The sequence below is a fragment of the Gobio gobio genome (assembly GCF_949357685.1).
Source record: "Gobio gobio genome assembly, chromosome: 16".
Lineage (NCBI taxonomy): Eukaryota > Metazoa > Chordata > Actinopteri > Cypriniformes > Gobionidae > Gobio > Gobio gobio.
Window position 1 is genome coordinate 29323126 of NC_137109.1, and position 21593 is coordinate 29344718.

A 21593-nucleotide genomic window follows, 5' to 3' on the forward strand; every position below is an offset into this window, starting at 1 on the left:
TAAATTAGAAATATTAAATAATAGAAACATTTCTAAATAAATACAAGTATATACAAAAACAATTTGATTGAATATATTAAAAAGATAATGTTGAGCAAGGTTGTTTCAAACAATAAAATGTGTAACTTAAAAATGTTTACAAATGAACTGAACACCTATTAACGGTGATGTGTGCACAGTATTTTCTATATGATAAAATACCTCCTCATGTCCCTGAAAAAACTAAAAGTAATCCATTTCCCCCAAAAGTGCAAATACTGTGGCGATATCAAAACATTTGCGCATCCTAACAGTAACATCCTAAATATGAGAGGCAGAATAATCTGTTTGACCGACCAATGGCAGAAGTAGCTTCTCTATTTTTGCTATTCCGTTAGCTGGCACTAGTGGCACAGACATAACCAAACATCAAACTGAAATAAGACACCATGCTCAGCAGGGTAGTTTATCGTTTCTGTGAGGACTTGCTTCCAAATTATTGGAAAAACAATACTTTCTGCACTGAGAGAATCTAGCCTTTGATGGGGTGAACAAATGTCTCTGTAATGCATTTAGCCATTACTAACATTAAAACAAGCGGCACAGAAGCCCCTTAACAGCCTATAACGCAAGCTCTTGAGGGAGGTCAGTGGCACTTCATTAGCGGGATCTCATCCGTTGAGTACCAGTGGACGGGAATACAGCTCCCTCTCATCTCATTTTGATCATAGAGACTGCTGAGAGATGGACTCTGACTTCACTTTGTACTCAACCCGCTGAACCCTTCATTACTCATACAGTTGGGTTCTTCGGTACGACAACACCAAACCATTCAATTCAACTCACGAATTTAACAACAGTTATCCTTATTTGAGCGCTCATTATCTAACACAATACTTGCAGGGGATGGCACATCAAAACGTCAAACTGATGTGACGAATGTACGAGCATCTAACTGCGAAGTGTAAAGGTGCCTTTGAGACTATAAAAAGTCAGCTGTCTTTTGTGCTTTGACATTCAGTTCTTCCTCTTGGAGCGAGGTTGGCTGGGACAAGGGAGAGAGATATCAAAAAAATGTGTAAAGATGTGCCAGTGGAGACGAGAATGGTAGAACCTCCCGTTGGCTTTTTTGGTCTTGTGCCCCCCTGGCATTACATGCGGTATGATTACAATTCAGTTCAATCTTCCTGCAGGCTGTGTCTCGGCTTGGCATCCTTGTATTCCATCTTTGATACATCAGTCCTCAAATCCTCTCTTTCCTCTAATGTTAGTCCATCCATCTCTTTCCCTCTCCTGCACATGCTAAAGATGCTCCTCTCTTCATCCCACTCACACATACCAACAGAGATCACATTTGGCAGCTGAACAAAAACACAGCGGTTGCATCCATCAAAAATCAACCCAAATTTCACCACAAGCACCCAGTTTAAAGCCGGGGTTTACTGGGGTCAAAGTGTTTCTGTAAAACAGTAAGTGAAGAGATCTGCAAACTTTTGGGACAAAACCTGACATGCAGGAACTGCGATACAAATCAAGCAAAGCATTAAATCTGCAGGAAGACGGCGAAAGTGAATGAAACTCTCTGTGGAATAAATAAAATCACTAAGGGGACAGCTAAACTATACGGCCCGCAGTCATTCTCATTTCCAATTAACATTAAGGTTGTCTACATTCATTTGCCACTTCAAGGCCAGTAATGTGCATTGGGTTCGGAACAGGTGCTCCATTGAAGGAAATTGGATGGCTCTTTTTGCAAAATGCTCTTTGTGTATGAACGATGCTTAACAAAAACATCTCAAACCAACATCAGCTATTTAAAATATGCTGTTGTTAAATGTAATGACTGGACTCATATGAGCACACCTCTTTCGAGGACATTGCGTCTTCAAAGGGAAAAGTTATTAAGTGCAGTTCCTTCGCTAACGCATCTTTTATGGCATTTTTCTAAGCAAGTATGTCTCTTAAGATGCATTTGGCCAACACATAAATCAATACCAAACAAGGGGGCAAACAATTAACCTCACATTCTTTCATAGTCGGACATAATACAAGGACACCCAATTAAGGTTTCTGGCTCTATGCTGGAGCCGTGTGGTATTGGTTCATATAATGAATCAAAATGAATAAAGCCAAAGGCTTCGCCGCACCACTAATTACTGCACCAGGCATAAAGTCCAGAGCCTGGTGCCGCTGGGATTATCAGGACTCTACACTGCCTGCGGCACACTTCCAAAAGAAAAAAAACCTCTCAGTTAGTCCTTCCTCTGACGAACAATGTTTAGGCTTCAAAAAACTAGAGCTTCAAAAAGGCTTTTATTGCAGGATTGTACCCATCAGGACATGAAGTCCCCTACCAGCTACTCATGAGGAGCGCAACCGACCCAAAAGGATTTCGAAGAAATAAATCTGAAAGCTGCAGGGCACTGCAAAAATATACACAACACATACATAAGTTTCTATATCTTATGCATGCAATCCGGTAAGTTTTCATAACTTCAGTAGCCTATATAAATGTTATGTATACCAGAGAGTGGATACAGGTTCTTGCAGTCCAATAAGATATGCAACGCAATCACTCTGTTACTTTTCTTAAACTCTGATAAAGGTTCAAATGTGTTAAAATTCCTCTGAGAAGGCAAACGACTGAATATCACTCTATTCCTTGTCCTTAACCCAATTGCAATCCATTTAAATTGCTAATGCGAAGTCTGCAAAAACGAACAGAACCTCTGATTAAATGGAACTCTGGGAAGGTCACTTTATATCTCCTGAAAGCAGCTGAACCATAAGGGATCACTCGGGTTTACGCTCATTTACCTGCAAGTCGAATCACATGGCATTAGAAAGACTCCCGCATCCTGCATGGTTCAAATTATTCCAATAGTTTTTTAAAAGAGCTTTTTAAATTGACTTGCTTGGAATTTATTTTAATTATGAAATGCAAAACTTTTTAATGTTTATTAACTGAAATAGCGAATGACTGGAATAGTGATATATACTGTATGTATCTAGAGTGCTTTTTGAGGCTTTGCTACCACTGGGAGGGGAAAATGAAGATACTTGCACATAAAGCAGGCCCGACAACAAAATGCAGTCACTGGGGAAAAGCAAGATCCTTTTCAGCAGAATTTTTGTTGCGAGGGCCAAACAAACTCTTCGTATTTCTACCCCCCACACCACCACCCCCTTCCCTTCAGCCTCCAATTGAGACAGAATAAGCTTCAAGCAGCTAAGGGGAGATGTCAAGTAGAGAGTCAGCCATCCATCCTGTCATTCATCTCAACTCATCTATCTCCTCAGCTCTCCTTTGGGAAATGTAGCAACCTCAATAAACACACTAACACAATTCGCCTTCTCCTGCATGACAGGTAATTCACACTAGTTATGGCTAAGAGAAATACATTTACAGCTCTCCTCTGGCTACATCCGCAGCCACTGCTCAGAGTTGAAGATGACAATCCAGTCAGGACACTTGTTTCATCTTCAAACCTACCGATAGATCCTCTCACATCACGCCGAGGGTGAATATAATACCATGAAATGGGCTACAGTAGAAGCAAAAATGACATAAATAGAATTGTGTGGCAAGTCATTTTAACATTTAGTCTGTGTATGTATTTTTTGTTACTAGTATTTTTAATATACTTACTAATAGTAAGCCAATAGTGACTAGTAATTTTTTTCAGTTTCACAGTAACAATTTAGTTAGTCACTACTTGTTCATTAGATACCCATTCCTTTGCTACTCCAATAAATTTCTTAATACTAAAAAGTAACTATTTATTGTTACTGATAAGAAATAATAACAACTTGCCAATTAATTCTATGGGGATCTGGTATGAGTCTATCCCACCTTTTCTATATAAATTAAAGACACTAGTTATTAGCTACTGTTAACAACTGGGATATATATTAGTGTCTCAAGCTATTAGAAGCCTATCTAATAAATACATTAGTGCTACTAAATCTGGAAAATACATAAGGGGAATAATTGACATTGAATTAAGATATGGCTCATTAATGTAGCCTAAATTATAAATGGTTAAAGATTCTAAAATCTACATTTAAACTAGGCTAGGAAATGATGTTACGTAGCTATAAAAATATAAATAACTTCTCATTTAGAGTATAGCTGTAGCTACTTTAGCGCACCGTGCAGTTTAATATAGCTAGAACTTTCCACTTAATAGCCAAAAAACTAAACAAAAACAAAACATAAACATACAGCACCACAACATATAGAATATGCTACAGGTCTTACTGAACGGCATGTAAAACTTTTTGACATCATGTTTTTGAACGCTTTTTTTTTGGACAGGAGATTTTAAAATCACACAGAAAGTTGAATCAACTTATGATTATCTCGATAGCTCTGTTTACCTGAGACTGGCGTTTCTGGGGTCCATTTCATCCCCGGGTACAAAAACTGAAAAGACGAGCGCACTTCGCGACAATCCAGCGTCTGACTGTTCGGCCGAGAGAACGGCAGCATCAGGACGCACAAAATCAGCGCACCGCTCAACTTCAGTCCAGGCATTATGAATCCAAATGTGCTGAAAGATAGAAATATATGGAGTAAAAGGCTTCCTGGAGACAGATCTGATTACACACGAGCAGGAACGATCTGCGTTGCTTTAGGTGAACAGAAAGCGCTGCTCTGGACTCAGCGGCAGCATCGCTGAAGTGAGTGTGAGTGGAGTCCTGTGGAGCTCTTCATCTCCACCTCATTAACAGACACAAACTTCATGCTCACAAACAAGGTCTTATTTCCCTGCATCAGGCGCGATTTTTGCATCATTCAAAGGACCGATTACAGAAGACCATCGTTTGGTAATCTTGAACTATTTCGTTGATATTAAAGTTACGGTTATGAAGACAGGAGGCGCGTTATGAATCCGGTGCGCTGCTGCTGTCATGCGCACAGGGAGACCAAGATCAAGTCTGGGCTACTACACAATTCATATCTACTTTTAATACGTCTTAAGCTGATTTAATTTGTAAAAAAAAAAAAAAAAAAAAAAAGTGTAATGTGATCATATCGACAGGGGATTGCATTTTCTGATAATGTCTACATTACATGTCCAACAAATTTACATCTTCAAATTAATTTCAATATATGCAGAGCAAACAACAAACACATTTGTCACATTTCCAGGTATCTGCTGCCATCTGGCGTTGGTAAAGGATAGCGTTACGTAAAGTCACAATCAAATCTGTGTAATCAAAATGCGAGCCGAGACAGATTAATATGGCTTCATAATTTTATTGAGAAATGACATACAATAGTTACATATTCAAAGGGGTGAAAATGCAGGTAATGGAATCTAGCGGATTACAGATGGATACCGTGCAATTTTTTATTGAATTTTTCCGCCACTATTAAAATTGCAAAGTCATCCACCCGAAAACAGCAAGACAAATATTTGCATGCAAGAGCCACTGAAAGTATAAACAAACATACAACTATATTTTATACATACTTTTGTAATCTAACATTATGAAACAAAGTGATGTCATTTATCTATATAGCAATCTACAACACTTTTTTGTAGTGTCCTTGTTACATGTAGTTACTGTAGTAATAACTATAAATTATGCATAATTACATGCAACTAACCCTAAACCACACCCCAATCCTAGCCATAACCCTATAGTATGTACATGTAGTTAATTATTATTATTACACACACTGCAACAGACACCTTACAATAAAGTGTAACCTAGAAATCTATGCATCTTATTTTTTTACTATTATGATACGGTCTTAGAATTATGGCAGCACTTGCAGCTCAGCATACATTTAAGATAAAGAAACGTTTTTGCTTATTAACTAGGACTACATGTCAACTGAATGGTTGTAAATATCTTGATTGTAGACGAGTCAGTAATAGAAGAAGTTTGTCCCTGGTGCAGCGAGTTTTGCATGGATTTGCACAGCATGTTGTAATAAGGCTGGATGCAATCCTGCAAAACTCACCCCACATAACAGGGCTTTTCCATAAGCATCTAGCTCCAAAGTGACAGGCAGAAGGCGACCGGCAATACTAGAAGTGCAAACACTGCAGTAGATTCACTGGCACTACCTGCACTGTGAGCACTTTGGAACTGCCAGGACAAACTCATATAGATCATAGAAAAATAACAAACAAAAAAAATAAAAAAATGTATATTGTGCAGTGTGATTAAAAGCATAGTGATGTCCAAGTAGAGCAGGAACTGCACATGAACAGAACTTAATGAGTTGTTGGGATTTGCTTCCGTGTGATGATTATACAGCTCCTCCTGCCAAAAGGAGCATCTAGCGCAGTAGATACTAGACTACTTCACTAACTACACAAGATGCACCTTAACAGGAGGGCCATATTAATATAAAGTTACGTTTGTTCTTGAAGGACCCTGAACTCCACCATAATACCATCATTGATGCTTCATTCACCTAGGAGGGGGAGAAAAAAGATCAATCTAATTATTTTATTCTTGCATTGTTTAAGAATTAAAACATGTGACTGATCCAAGGAATCAATTAATGCACACAAGCAAAATATTTACAAAGATTATGCAGCTTTAGAGATGACGGTAAAAAGAAGTCTATATATTTAACTATTCGCAATTTCTCTCGTTTCTACTTGATTTTAACTAGTTTTCTTCTCAAGTAATTAAATTCTAAATGGATAAGTTACAAATCATTACTGCAGGTTGTAACTTTGGAATAAAGTTAATTAAGGTTTGCAGTTTTACTAAGGCGAAATTCTTCACAGTCCGTTTGGAGTCTGACTGAACGTCAGTGATTCTCGTGCTTGGCGCGCTTTGCTCGTGTTTCATTGGGTCTCTCAAAATGGAGGATCTTCAACTGAAGACAAGTAGAACTTGTTGAAAGCTCTTCACTGCTGTTATATGAGCTAACCGACTAACCTAAATACAACGTCTACTCCCAACAGTGCCTAAAATATACCTTAAAGTCGCCTTTAAAATGCATTTTCCTTCAACCTTGTGTTGTCTTAATACTGAGTTTTTAAGCCAGACAATAGTCAGACCATATATTACGCGATATTTCGAATCACGGGCGTCCAGGACCGACAGAAAACCGCTGAAGGATGAATATTCGCCTGTGAGGTCGAATCTGCAAACATTAACTAGGCCTCGAGAGGTCGGTGCCCGATCGTCTGCTTGTGTGGCCCACGAGCTCTCCTTTCAACGACACAGGCTGACGTTTCATAGAAACCCTTCAATGATAGAACGTTTATTACATTACATTTTAAAATAAAAGCAGCTGAAAAGTTTGTGTTTACATAAAGGTGGGTATGTGTTTTCAACAGGAAACGAACTCCTAGCATCTATAAGACAACAACAACAAAACTTGGTTAAGTGAGAAATTGTTAAGAGGATTAAACGACGAGCGCCTAAAGCCATTTTTCAGAACCTATTTGCGTTAAAAGGCGGTTAAATCCAACAACTATAGTCTCACCTGAGTCTGAGTTTGGGTTTAGATAGACTGACCCTTACTATGGAGAAGAGTTGCGGAGCCACGTGAAATGTACCAGTACTTTCCAAGTACGAGTTTGCGTGCATAAATAACACTACATTTAGATACTATACTGGAAAGACAGATGAAAAATCGTTTGAGCTTGAAACTCACGTGTTTGCCGTGTCTGAAATTATTAAACTCTAAAGACATTTAAAACAGGGTACAGATTTAACCCACGTTACTCAGCAAGGTAAGTGATATTAACTCGCATGTAACGTTACACAAACTGTTAGTAACATCGGTTAAATATTAATCAGCAAATCATGTAAAGGCAGACGTAATGGTTTAATTTCCTTTCCAAAAACAATTAGAAATAATTACTTAGATAATCACACATTAAACATTTCTTTGATAAAGTCGCAAGAAAATGCTAGTCTCGTTATTTTAAAAACGAATTTCACTTACATGTGCTTAGTTAAGACAAACAAACACCTCCAAATATGGCTAAGCGTTCAAGAGTCCATTAATTGATCCATCTCCTACATTGTCTGTTAGCTCCCCAGCTGCTCCACACACACAAAGCCTGTCCCACCGACAAACACTGTCATAATTTCAAAGTTTCCACAATCATATCTCGCCACAGCTCAGACCCACGCGTGAACTCTGGTCACGACGCCAATAAGTTGACGTTTTTAATGCCTCCGTATATGGTTAAACTAGCGCGTAACCTCCGAGTTGTTTGGGATCATCAGGTTGGGGAAGGTTTACGAAAGAGGCGCGAACGTCTCGTCATGTGATGATGGGCCTCGCGAGCCTCCTCCTCCTCCCCAACTCAACTCACTCAATCCCCCCACAACTCAACTCACATCCGCTCTCCATGTCCCACTTACCATTTTAAAAAAAAGTGCTAATTTGTATTTTTATTGTCGTTATTATAACCAAGCAATTATAGAATTATAAAGCAATTAAAGAATGATAAAGTGAATGCACTATTGATTAGAATAAAAAGGGTTTATGGTTTGTTAAATGAATGTTCTCTTTGGCAGAGTTTCACGTGGGACTTGCTAAACCAGCAAGTTGATATAGAAATGGTGGCAGTCCCAAAGCAACAGCACGTAGGACACATTGTTGAAGGAAAAGCAGTTTTAAGAAATATGTAGCAATGTTTTACAAGAAATTCAAACTAAACAAAATCATGATGAATTAATATAAATTAACATATACAAAACTATCATTCTGACACACTATTTAAAATAGTCATGTGTGCATTAAACTGTCCACATACCTGATTGTGAAGAAGTGAAGAACGAGTTCTCAGCACCTTATAGCGCAGATGTTTCATGTTCAAACCATGTCGCCACTCAAGATAGACAACAAAATGTTATGTCATGCATGTAATTGTAGAGCATCCCCTTTTTCTTGTTGGGGGTGGGGGTGAAGGAAAGTCCACACCAAATCCCTCTGAAAATCAGTTTTAGCCCCTGAAATAACAGGAGTACTGCTCATCAATCCCAATAGGAATTCTGAAAACGCAATCCTCGATCAGGACATTACATGTCATCAAAAAGTTTCCTAAATATAGTTAGAATGTGAGACACATTCTAGGGGTTATTTCTAATGGAAATAAATCCTATGGTCAGTGAGAGACAGAAGGCTTTGGTGACCTTTGATCCCAGTTCACTCAACCCCCACTACTCCACTCTGGGCTGTATGTGCCCCATTGTATTGAGCTTCAAAGAGCATTTTGCTCAGCATTCCCACATCATTTTATCCACGAGTTCCTCTTGTGTTTATTGTTGAATTTGCTTATTAACAAAATGCAAACCAATTTTCAAACTTTTTTCCAGAGGCTATTTAGAAACTAACATTTTTCTAAACTAATTTTAAGGTCTGCACCAGTCTCCTCTTTAAATAGGAGGAAATCGCTTGAGCATCCTTTTGAACTTTAACCTAGTTTTTCTCTCTCCAAGACACAAAGAAAATGTCCAGCGTGAAAAAAATAATAGGTGTATGCATTTAATTATGCTAGTTGCTGACAAATAAACTAAAACATTGACTAAAGTGTTTCAAGAATACAATGTTACTTGTTAGTGAACTGTAAACAACAGTTCTTTGTAATGAATGCTTTAAACTAAATTATACTAAATGTAATTATACTTTAAGGGAAATTAGGATATGTTCCTCTATGGATGAAGATCTTCTGAATTAGTGCTGTGAATAAATGTAAACTAAATCACTGAAATATACAGTAGGTCTCATATATTCATCCAACTTCCACAATTAGATTAAAAAGCAGTTCCAAATCCCAGAGAATATTCAAAACCTTTCAGACATCTACAAAATCGCTCAGTTTTAATTATTAACCGTTTTGATTATTGTTGGCTTTAAACTTCTCCAAATATCCTAAAAATAAATGACTTTTTACACAGACCCATTAGAATCCATGCAGGTGAATGAATATCTATGATTACACATTTAAAACAACTGATATAGATAATAAATAATGCTCAGATGTGCAGTTTTCACTGGAGTTTCACAAGTCATTTCAGACACTTTGACATTAATTAAAGCCTAATTAAAACGGAAGGAGTAAATACAGCAGAACATCTCAAATTAAGCACTCTTATGTTTCTCTGTGTTTTATATACACAAATCATTTTTCAAATAAATTCCAAAGCAAATCAACAACACTGGGAGTTTATACCAGGTTTATACTGAGGTTAACGTAAATGAACAAAAGTAGGCTACTTATACACTCAGAAGGAGAAAAAAAAGGTACAAAAGAGGCCACTGGGACAGTACCCTTTAAAAAGGTTCTAATATGTAACATTTAGGTACAACTGTTAATTTGAGGTACTAATAATGCACTCTTTAGATACAAAGATGTACCTTTTGAAAGGGTACAGCATTTGTACCTTTTTTCTGAGAGAGTGTGTGGATAATTGCATGTAACATGAAGAATTTAAACTCAACCAGCAGAGGGCGTGAAGTGTTCGTTGTTCTCTTCAACAGCAGTAAACAGGAAGTTGTGCTCACTGCTCACTGACTGGACAGAGACCGTACCTACGACGCTTACGTTGTAAGCAGCAACCGCTCATATTTCTATAAAAATGACTTGTGGTTTTGATAAAATACCTACAGTTTTGTACGTTTTATCAATGCCCGACAGTTGCAATTCAACCCCGCTATAACTGGGTTGACGAGTTTTTTTTTAAAACGACCAAGCATCAGCGCCATAATATTGATAACTGATGAAAGAAGAGGGCAATGAATGCCCTTAGTACGCTGTGTTCCTTGTGAGTTTTTTTTTTTTTTTTTTAGATAATTGTAATAACGTTCAAACTATTTAGTTATGAAGACCACGGAAATCACTGATCAAAACCCAGAACTTGAGTCCAGCTCCAGAGATGACCATCACTGGGTGGAGAAACTGTTCCCTCCTCGTTTCACTTTCCAAAACCTGCTTGAAAACCAGACCAACACGACTGAACAATGCAACAGGTCAACAAAATCACCACCACCCCACTCTACAGGCATGGATGAACCCAAGAGGAGCCACAGAAGGCAGATCTACCTGACCGCTCTGAGAGAGGTTCAGCACACTGAGAGACTGCAAAAGGAGGAGGCTCTGGCTAAGAGAATTATTAGGCATGAGCAGCCTGTAGATGGACCAAACTCTGACCAGAGTGAGACTGCGGGACATATGAGCATTTGGAATGAGAGGGACATCCGCAAACTACGCACTGGGTTTGAAGAAGTGGAGAGGGACAGATGGCGACTAAGGCAAAAGCTCAGTTGTACAGAGGAGCAGCTTAAGGCAGAACATGAGCAAAGGATGAAGCTGCAAGGTCTGGTGGAAAAGCTTGAGGAGCAGTTGAGCCTTTCCAAAAAATTGGCTACACGCCAGGCCCTCATGATAAATGATATGAAGTCTGAAAGCCAAAAAATGAATGTCCAGTTACATAAGCTGACTATACAGGTCACAGAAAAGGAAGAAGAGGCAGACAGGTGGAGAACAATGCTGAGAAAGGCAAAAGAGGACATGCAGCAGATCGCACAGGAGCGCTCCAACCTCATGTGGGAACTGGAAAGAGTGCAAGCGCAATGGAAGTCTGAAGGAGACAGGCTGGAAAAAGCAGCCCGGATAGAAAATGAGGCTGTGCTCCTGAGTCTTCAGAGGGAGGTGGAGCAGACCCAAGCTGACCTGCAAGCTGAGAGAGACAGTCACGCACGGAGCCGCACGGCCCTCAGGCTCTTACGCAGACACTTCAGCAGCCAATAATTAGTTACTTGCAGTAATATATATTATATATGTGTGAATTAAAATGTAGCCATTTAAATCCTTGAACTGTTTAAATAAAATAAACACACAAAAAGTGCCATTGTTTCTTTTATTTTCACTATGCCTCCACAGTCCACACTTACTCTCTTTTAAAATAAAACTTTATGTACATACATAATCCTCTCCCACAGTGGAAAATACAACAACTCAAATGTGTGAAAAATGAGCGAAAACAGTGAAAAGCATAGCAAACATTTATCAGTCAAACTGCAAATAATAAAGGTTTATATAATAACTTACCAAAGATTTAACATATTACTTTGAATCTCTTTGTCAGAGATCACCATCACTGCATGGAGAATCTGAAGGCTCAAAGCTTAAATGAGCAAAACCTCCTTTAAAACCCTGTTAGCGGAATAATCACATTTGGCCAAACACCCATTCTTTTACTTGTGGTATCAAGTGACATTTATTGAAATGGCATAAATATTTGGTTATCGATAGCTGTAGGTCTTTTGGAGAGAAAAAAAAGGCGAATCAGTCTAGGTCACTGTTCAACAGAAAGGCTGTGATTTCACACATGGTGCAGTTTATAAAAGCAAGAAAAGGCAGCTCAGAAGGTTTTTCCCCTTCACCCCCTTAATACTTACAATAAAGCACAAATCCACATGCACAAGTCATTCTTTCAAACAACATTTGCTTCCGCTGAAGAGCTGACTGAAACGATGTCAAAGCACAAGAACACATTGACATTTAGATTGATCCATTAAAAACCTTTTAGAGTGTGGCTCATTTACACAAGCACAGCGAGTGCCCTCCTCACACTTGTAACAGTCTACGTACCCATTAGCGAACTGCAAAAAATCTCAAAAGTTTCCCTTGTAGGTCCTTTTCAGCATTACAAGACCACAACTTTGGTGTGTTGTAAGGTCTTATTTTAGCTTGAATAATTCAAACTACCACCCCACATCCATAATAACAGAAACACTTTACAATAAATTGATTATTAGGCATCATGAATAGTTTATTCATCAAGGTTCATGTTAATTATTAATATATATATGCTATTGTTCATTATTTACGCATTTTATATTCATTTATGTAACTGTATTGAAATTAAAAAGGTAACATTAACCAAGATTAATAAATGCTAGTTCATGACACCGAAAGCATTTGCTAATGTTAATGAAATTAACCTGATACCACAAATTCTATTGAAGCAAAGCAGGAAATAACAGCACTTAGGAATTTAAAATCTGAGGTATATGAGAAAGGAACTTGTGCAAATAGAGTACATAAAATATATCCAACTTAAGGTATAAAGACTAATGGTGGAACCTTTCAGTAGAATCCTGTTCTGCATTTCATCTAAAACTTCCAAGAGATATTGAAAGGTGTGATCCAAAGGAGAACCAAATTCTAGGTCTAGTCAGGCATTGTAAGATATTCTGTGTTACCACAGCTTTGGCTCATTCAAGTTTGACAGTGCAAGACATGGCGAACTGTGTTAAATGGGCTTTCCTATTGCATCCATCTTTTAAAGGCTTAATTGGCTTGTCTAAGCTGTCCATCAAAATGCAGTATGAGGAATGACATGACATGCCCGAGCTTTCACATCCTTTTAATGTTACAGTGTGTGTGTGGGGGGAAGTTATCATGTCTTGCACTGTAATTGTGTACCATGTATTTCACCTTTACTGAAGTCTATGAACCCTGAATTCATTGCATTTATCATCTAAACTGAGAAAACTTCTATAAAAGAGTATTGTTTTTTTTAATATCATACAATTTTTAGCAGTTTAAATGAAACTAGTCCTCCTAATGTGTTAACCCAAGCAAAAGCAGAATAATACTACAAATCCAATGTTATAGATAAATATAAAAGTAATAGAAGACCCAGAATGACCAAGATATTTAAATAAGGCACCCAGTTAAAATGGAAATTGAGTGCAGCATCCAACATGACCACTAAACTCCACGGGCTATTTTTTTCAAAGATAAAGGTTTCGCTTGACCACATGACATATTCTGGCTTTTAAAACGCTTTAATGTCCCTTAACTGATTTAAACGTGAGAATGTCCTGTTGAATGCGTGTGTACTTAAAGAAGGCCTCATTATGTCATGTGATGTCCTACCGTTTTACATTTTTAATGCATTCATTAATATTTGGTTTTCTTGAGCTAAGAGTATGAACTGGCACTAATGGCCAACCCGGAGCAAAACTTCCAGATTTAGTGCAAATTTGCAGAGCCATACTTTGTACCAATATACTTGTTCTAACTTTTAAAAATGTTAAAAAGCCCTGAGCAGGCTTTAGATATACTTCTCATTCAGACGAATTTGTATAAACTTTTTAATCTAAGATTTACCATCTGAAGGCAAATCAATTGTACTTTCATTGTAAGGGCAGTGCTAAAAATATAGGTTTAAATGGAGTGCTTGGCTTCTACTTGCTACTCCCGCAGCAAAACCCTGCTCGCCCCAAGTAAAGGGAGAGACATGTTTGCACATTCTGACAGCATTTCTCCACCTGTTTCAGAAGTTGGATGTAAATATATTTAGTTCAAGTGATGCCTTTCTTTCTTTGACTTAAGTTGTTCCTCCCATCCAATTCTCACCCACATAATCAAACCACATCACTAGGCGAGCGCTCCGGTTCTACACTCCACGTTTTCCATTAGGACTCCTCTGCAGGGGCAGGCCGTTTGATGTCCCGGATCTGCTTAATTAGATAGTTCTTCTCATCGCAGAACTGCTCGTCTTCAGACCGGTCCGTTTGAAAGTGGCTCAGGAACTCCACCAACTTGGACTGATTCTTGATGAGGATGTCCAGCACAGGCTGTGTCTTATTGGGGTTGGCCACAAACACCTGAGAGGACACAAGAAACCCATAAAAGTCACTGAATCTACCTTCATGCGGTCTGAACTACAGCACACCCTAGTAACTGACCCCGACCTGTTTACATTCAAAAAGGGAGGGCAGAACTGGGACAGGAGACTGGTCAGCTGTTGAATGTGGAAAGTAATTGGAGTAGACAGAGGGAAAAGCAGACAAGCAAAGTGCCATATTCAAATATATTAAAGGGATAGTCATCCTCATTTACTCACAATCACGTTGTTCCAAACCTGTATGAGTTTCTTTGTTCTGCTGAACACAAAATATGATATTTAGAAGAATGTTTGCAATCAAGCAGATAGAGCAACCATAGACTACCATAGTAGGGGGGGGGGGGGGGATAGTATGGTAGTGAACGGTTGCTCTATCTGCTTTGTTACAAACATTCTTCTATACATCTTTTGTGTTCAGCAGAACAAAGAAACTCATATAGGTTTGGAACAACGTGAGGGTGAGTAAATGACAGAATTTTCATTTTTGGGTGAACTATCCCTTTAAGTTACATGAAATGCTGTGCATTTAAACATACCTTAAAGACATGGAAGGCTTCAAATTGGATGTTGCGGCTGTTATCTCTCAACATGTTCATCATCAGCTTTAGGTTCTCAGCTCGACTGATGTATTTGGTCATGACTGTGAAGTTGTGTCTGTCCAGTAGTAGTTCTCCCAAAAGCTGGATATCATTTGATACAGTCAGCAATAACACTCTTAAATGTATGTGATAAGAATAAAGAAAAACCACACAACATATTGCTGCTTAACCCAAGCAAGGTTTGTCATAAAGCATTCCTATGTGAGGACAAACTATGTGGCTATCCTATTAAATTATGTGGCTATTGAAGTTACAACGAAACTTCAATGTAAGCCAAGGGCTTCAACTAACTTTCTTTCATCCTTGCAGCTTAATCTCTGCCTCAAGGGTTTGAATACCATCCACAGCCTTGAATTATTGAAAGCAACTGTGAAAATAGTGGTTGATTCTCACCTTCAGAGACTGGCGCTTGGTGACATAGTTTTCAGAATGCAGCAGCTTTTCATACTCTGTGAACACCTGAAAACAAATGATTTATAATATTTTGTCTATGAAGTAGAGCAGCCAAAATCAGTTATATACAAAAGCACTGGCACATGAAATATTGAGAAACAGGAATAACTCACTCGGTCATAATTTGTCTCCAAGAAATCTGCACACATGATCTTGTGTCTTGTCAGGAGATCCTAAAAAAACAAAGTCTTAAAGGTCTAAAGTCTTAAACTTCTAAGGTAAGGTACTTTTTTTTTTAAGTAACCCAAAAATGAACATTCTATCAATACAAATTCAAGCATGCACTTTTAAGCTTCAGTTTACCGTATTTTATGTGCTCCAAGTATGCATGTTGATCAATGTTTTTTTTTTTGTATTAATATTTTTATATATTAAAGTAAATCTGTTCATCATATCAAACGATTGCGTCTCTTCGGAAGATTTGGATTAAACTGCTTGTTTGTTATGGATCACTTTTACTTTTATCTCTATGTACTTTTTAAAGCATGAAAATGTTGATCATGTAAATGTTCAATTGATTGACAAAAATGGGAACAGGTTAAGAATGTAATGTGGGTGAGCAAATGATTACAGAATAGTTTTTTTCTGGATCAGTCATCTAACCCTAAGTTAAAGGGAAAAAAAGACAATACTACAGTGGCTTCTATCACATGGCCAAAACATTGCAATAAATAGTTTGTCATTAAACAAGATTTTAATTTTCTCTTCATAATAGTTTTACACACCATCACTAACTTTTCAGTTGTGATGTGAATTTTTTACGATTTTATTTATTTTAATTGAGAAAAATAAAAGTAATAATTTATGACATCACTGCATAAACATCTCAGGTTAAGCGATAAAATATACATTTTGCTATATTTTTATTAGTGTATTGTGGCCTTTTTTCAAGTTCTTAAAGAGCACCTATCATGGCATTTAAAATGTTCCAAATATTGTTTTAGAAGTCCCCAACAACAGTTTTGCATGCATGCAATGACAAAAAAGACTTTAGTTTTCTTATAATATGCATTTATTTTTACCTGTTTTGACAGCGATTCTCAAATGATTCCTTTAGTGATTCACTTTTCAAAACTCCGCCTTTACGTGACGCTAATCTGCGGTGATTGGTCCGATGACCCAGTCATTTGTGATTGGTATAGTCTGTGCAGATATTTTCGGAAACGGAACGCCCATCAAAGTCTTATAGTGACAGTAATTTGTTAATATGTGTCAGGAGTTATGAATATGAAAACCGCGTCGGTACTGTTTGATTGTAATATGAGCCTCAGCTGCTCTCATTCATAAAAAAACTCCTCTATTCTCCTCACGAAGACTCGCGACAAATCAACATCCCTCAGGGCTTTTAGTTCAAAAGTGTGCAGATGAGGAGACATATTGATAGATTCTCATATGTCTGTGTCAAATTTCTAAACAGAGGAGTATTTTTTATTCAATACTTCCTCAAAATGGGCAGTTATAGCCTAATCATGAGCGATTGAGTCTCTTATGTGTTGTTTTCAATTCATACTGGCAGCCGGAGGGCGCTCTGTGCACATGTAGTCCATATGGTACAGACAGACGAAGAAGAACCATGTGCCATAATAGAAGTCCATAATAAAAGCTTCCTGAGATCGCGAAACATACATTTGACGACTAATAAACACACAATCGCGACGATGTATGGTTTGTCTTCAAGCCACTTAGTCTTCAAATGCTCATCCTTGGGCAGATGAAAGAAGTTTGCTTTTGAGTGGCACTTCAGAACACAGCGTCTCGTCGCCATGATGTTTTCTAGTTTTCACTGGCGTCTTGGAGCGCAATAAGTGGGCGTATTTTTTTTTTTTTTAATAAGTGGGCGTATCATATTCAAATAACTTGACAAGTTGACGTCATCTAGTCAGAGAAAAAGCTTCGGTCTTCTAACGATTCTTAAAAATGACTCCGAGTCGACTCTTACTTTTGAAAGAAAATAACTATATATACGGTGCACTGTCATATTTCAAGCTATCACAGGATGTTTTTGTTCACTTAGATCTATGTTACACACTACATGAAAGGTAAATTTCAAAATTCCATGATAGGTGCTCTTTAAGATAAAGTCAAAGACATAGTTTACAAGTGAAAAACCCATAAAAATGGATGCTGCTTTGTGTACATGTCATACCTTAAAAGAGGCGAAAGCATCAGAAGCAATGTCGAAGGTAGACAGCTCCACATAGCGAAAGAAGCAGAAGAAATCCTCAGAGAACAAAAGGATTCGGGCCAGGGGTTCATGACGCAGACATTCCCTCAGCATCATGCCACAGTTAAGGGCCACTTCTGGGGTTTCATAGCTGCTTTCAAAATGTATATTTTTCAAAAATGTTATTTCTCTAACATGTAAGACCCACACTTGTTTGTTTGCATTTATATACAGTAGTGGCCAAAATTGATGTCTGGTCTAGGAAAATGGGCACCTTTTATTCAAATATTCTTAAATTGATTTTGTAAGCATATTGCATAGTTGTGCAGACAATTTTATCCATGCTGTCATACAAAGATATTATAAACACTAAAAAAACAAGAGAACCAAATAAATATTAATATAAATCACTTTTTTTAGGTGAACTTTTAGTTTCTCTATGCATTTTATTTGAGTAAAATAAAACCTGTTGCCTTTTTTTGCCCATTAATTCTATTAGATTAATACCTTAATCAAGTTGTGTTTTAATTTAAAAACACTTTCTTTCTCATCTTCTCTTTAATCTTCGTCTTTTTTTAATTAAATGGTTTAATAAAAAAATGCTGAGTCATTAAAAACAAACATCTCTTTTGGCTACTACTGTATAAAACATTCCTCAAAACAAAACTATTAAAAAGTCCTCATTCAACTATAATTTGACACCAAAGTGTCAATAACTAGATATGTTTCTGCTGTAAAAGCTAAACGCCACTGGCAACTCAGCCACGTGGACAGGAAATGGTCCTAAAATAACCATACAACCACAGACTCCCATAACATCAATTGGAAAAGTCAGGCTAATCAATGGCTTCTGAAAGTGTTGATCCATGGTTATGCCCTGGGGTCTGGAAACTCACCCTTTCAGCAGCATAAAGAGGATCTGTGAGTGGGAAGAGATGTACTCCACAGTCGGGGTGCGAGCTCCAATCTGCCGACGTACTATGTTGCTAAACAGATGCACCACATCCTTCTTTCCCTTTGGTGAACAACATGTTATAAATCAAAAAGAGCAAATGTGTGGTTAGTGCACAGAGCAATATATCTTCCAGCAGGATGGAAGTAGTTGTAATCCAAACATTTCAAACAGACTGATATGCACCTCAAAATCAATCCTCTGTAGATTTGCTATGAGTGAAATGAGGAGGTTGGTGTTGTAGAGCTCTTGAGCCAGTTGGGCGACTGCCTCAGTCTGAGGCTCCTTGTCTCCAGTGCCAGACAGCACCTCTTTCAACGATGCAAGATTTTTTGATACTTCCTCTGCAACCTACAGGAAAAACATTGAGTTTTTCTGACTCTGATACAGTCCAAAGTTTGCCGAAACATTTGCATTGCGATTGACATATAAAAAGGACTGACCTTTTCACATTTCTTGCTTTCAGATGATTCCAGCTTCTCCAAGTATGCCACATTCTCCTTCAGACTCTTCACAATCTCTGCAGGGCTCTTCTGAGACTTCCCAAAGGGGAATGGCATGGTTTTAACTGGGATGCGTGTTGGACTTCAAAGGACAAATGGAAATGCTTCACCTTTAAATGAGAAGAAAAAAAAGAACAAAAGAAATTAAAAATGAGTAAAGAACAAAATATTAATCAATGGACAAAACTGAAAAGCCAAAATAATATATATATTCAAATTCATAATATTTAAACACTCCAGAGTGAAGAAAACTGCTTGTGTTATTATTGTTAACAATACAACAGTTGTACAACAAGTGTGCTCTGACACACTGAAAACATGCATTACGGATTAATTTGCATTACACTAATAATATTTACAGACTTCATTACTCATGACTAAATATATTTATTGATTTGTTTGTTGCTTCTAGTTATTGCGCAAGTAATAAACCAAACATGTTGTGAAACGGCTTTTAAACTTGCTTAACAATGACAAGTACAAGTAGAGATGCTTTAACATGTGGCGAACTATGACACAAAAGAGGAAAATGTACTAAACGAGTCACTTCTATGAGCAACTAGGCAATTTGTTCAACTTGAAAAACAGCTAATATCCCGATGAGCTAAGCTAACCGCCACCCAGCACTTATCGATCAACACTTCTCAGGAACTCAATATTACTCATCACAGTCACTTTACTGGGTAGTGTGCCACCCTATATGGTCTTATCAGAAACCTATAAAAACAAACAACCGAACACGGGGATAAATAAAATCCACTTTTTGAACCGTTCAGCTGGCTGGACATGTAGCCATGCAAGTTAGCTCGCTGGCTAACCGACTTCTGTCAAGCATGGCCAAATGAGCTCGAAGAATAACCCAAACCAGGAAACTAACTACTTGGATAAGTTTAGTAACTTTCTTTTCCATTTATGTAATATGTCAGAGTGGATTTTAGTCATATGGCTCCTCCCAAGCCCGTGTAAATGTTCTGTTAGACGCAGTTAGAGCTGAACATTTCAACTTTCAGACATTTTTTGACAGTTGATCAAGTTGCGAACATTGCAAGCTGATCCTTTATCCTGAACAGAAAAAGATAATCTAGAAACTAATTTGAAAACAACAAATCAACATATAAATTAGTTCAACAGTGTACTTAAAGTGCGAAGTAGAGAGAAAAGAAAATGACAGACAACATGTCAGGCTAAGTGGATGTGTGTGTTAGCTGGAGGTGGAAGGAAGGCAGAGTCACTCACCGCGTTCACCACTCAAAACGTCCACTTTAAAATCCAAACGCGATGAGAAGAAAGGTTATATAGATCTATACGCTGCTAAATATAGATCTATGAACCCGGTTCAAATTATAACGAACTTAATATTTATCTCCCCAGATGGAGATAATTCTTGGGTTGTAACTGCGATTAATTGACAAGTGGTTTGCTGCTCGTACACTTCAAGCGTCTATCGCTTTACTTTATCAGGGAAGTTGAAGAGAGTTTTCGAACGCCCCCTTTTTTAATTGACACTAAATCTGACCAATCAGAACACGAGACGGAGGCGCACACCCTGAACTGAAATCGAACTAAATGAAGATGAATTAAGGAAACAAAACCATTGAAAGCAGAGCTGGATTATGGACCAGGGTAGCCTACCCGAAAGCATACGTAGATCTTAGAACTATCTTGCCACTAATGGTCTCTACGATCAACTGAGCTCACGATGCTTTTGAGAACCGCAGCCCAGGCTGTGATGATGGGAGAAACGATGCTTTTCGAAACTTCGAATCAATTGATTCGCCTAATGAATCACTGTTTCGAAACGCCACACGCTGGTGACCCCTGCTGGTCAGAACAGTGTAAATGCAAATGACAAAATTACATAAAAACCTAACCAATTGTATTCATTTGTAGGGCTTGTTTTGTTCATTTTACAAAGAACTTGGTTAATCAGACTTATAAGAGCATTTTAAGTTCAAATCTTCCTACAAAATAAATGTGTACAAATGTATAAAACCGATCCGAGATCAGGTAAAAATCATATACTGGTTCGTGGGTTCATGACAGCCTCCCCTAGCGGCGAACCATTGAAATTTCGAATCATTTCTTGGTGCTCCGAATCACTGGTTCGAACAAAATGATTCGCAAAAGTTTCGAAGCTTCATGAAGCGTGTTTAAAGCGCCCATCACTAGGACCAGGCCAGTGCTCAGAGGCCTCCGAAGCCGAATGCTAACAGAGAGACCTGAAGAGAGCTAAACACCAGTGCCCTTGTGACATACAGTACAAGCTGACCACTTGGGCCCCTGACTACTATTTTTAGTTCATTAAT

The 21593-nt window shown here is 37.9% G+C and overlaps 2 protein-coding genes across 2 annotated transcripts; one reads left to right on the forward strand and one right to left on the reverse strand.

Annotated features, from left to right (window-relative positions):
- Positions 1 to 10480: 10480 nt before the first annotated feature.
- ccdc160 (coiled-coil domain containing 160) lies at positions 10481 to 11859 on the forward strand. The gene has a single exon (XM_079838394.1). It carries the CDS (start codon positions 10797 to 10799, stop codon positions 11724 to 11726), a length of 930 nt encoding a protein of 309 aa, XP_079694520.1. The 5' UTR covers positions 10481 to 10796; the 3' UTR covers positions 11727 to 11859.
- cab39l1 (calcium binding protein 39, like 1) lies at positions 11817 to 21045 on the reverse strand. The gene is made up of 9 exons (XM_079838393.1): positions 20524 to 21045; positions 19228 to 19397; positions 18971 to 19135; positions 18729 to 18847; positions 17815 to 17983; positions 15782 to 15841; positions 15609 to 15674; positions 15153 to 15296; positions 11817 to 14596 (listed from the first exon to the last, which is right to left on the reverse strand). The coding sequence occupies exons 2-9, from the start codon at positions 19342 to 19344 to the stop codon at positions 14405 to 14407; spliced, it is 1032 nt and encodes a 343-aa protein (XP_079694519.1). The 5' UTR covers positions 19345 to 19397; positions 20524 to 21045; the 3' UTR covers positions 11817 to 14404.
- Positions 21046 to 21593: the final 548 nt, after the last annotated feature.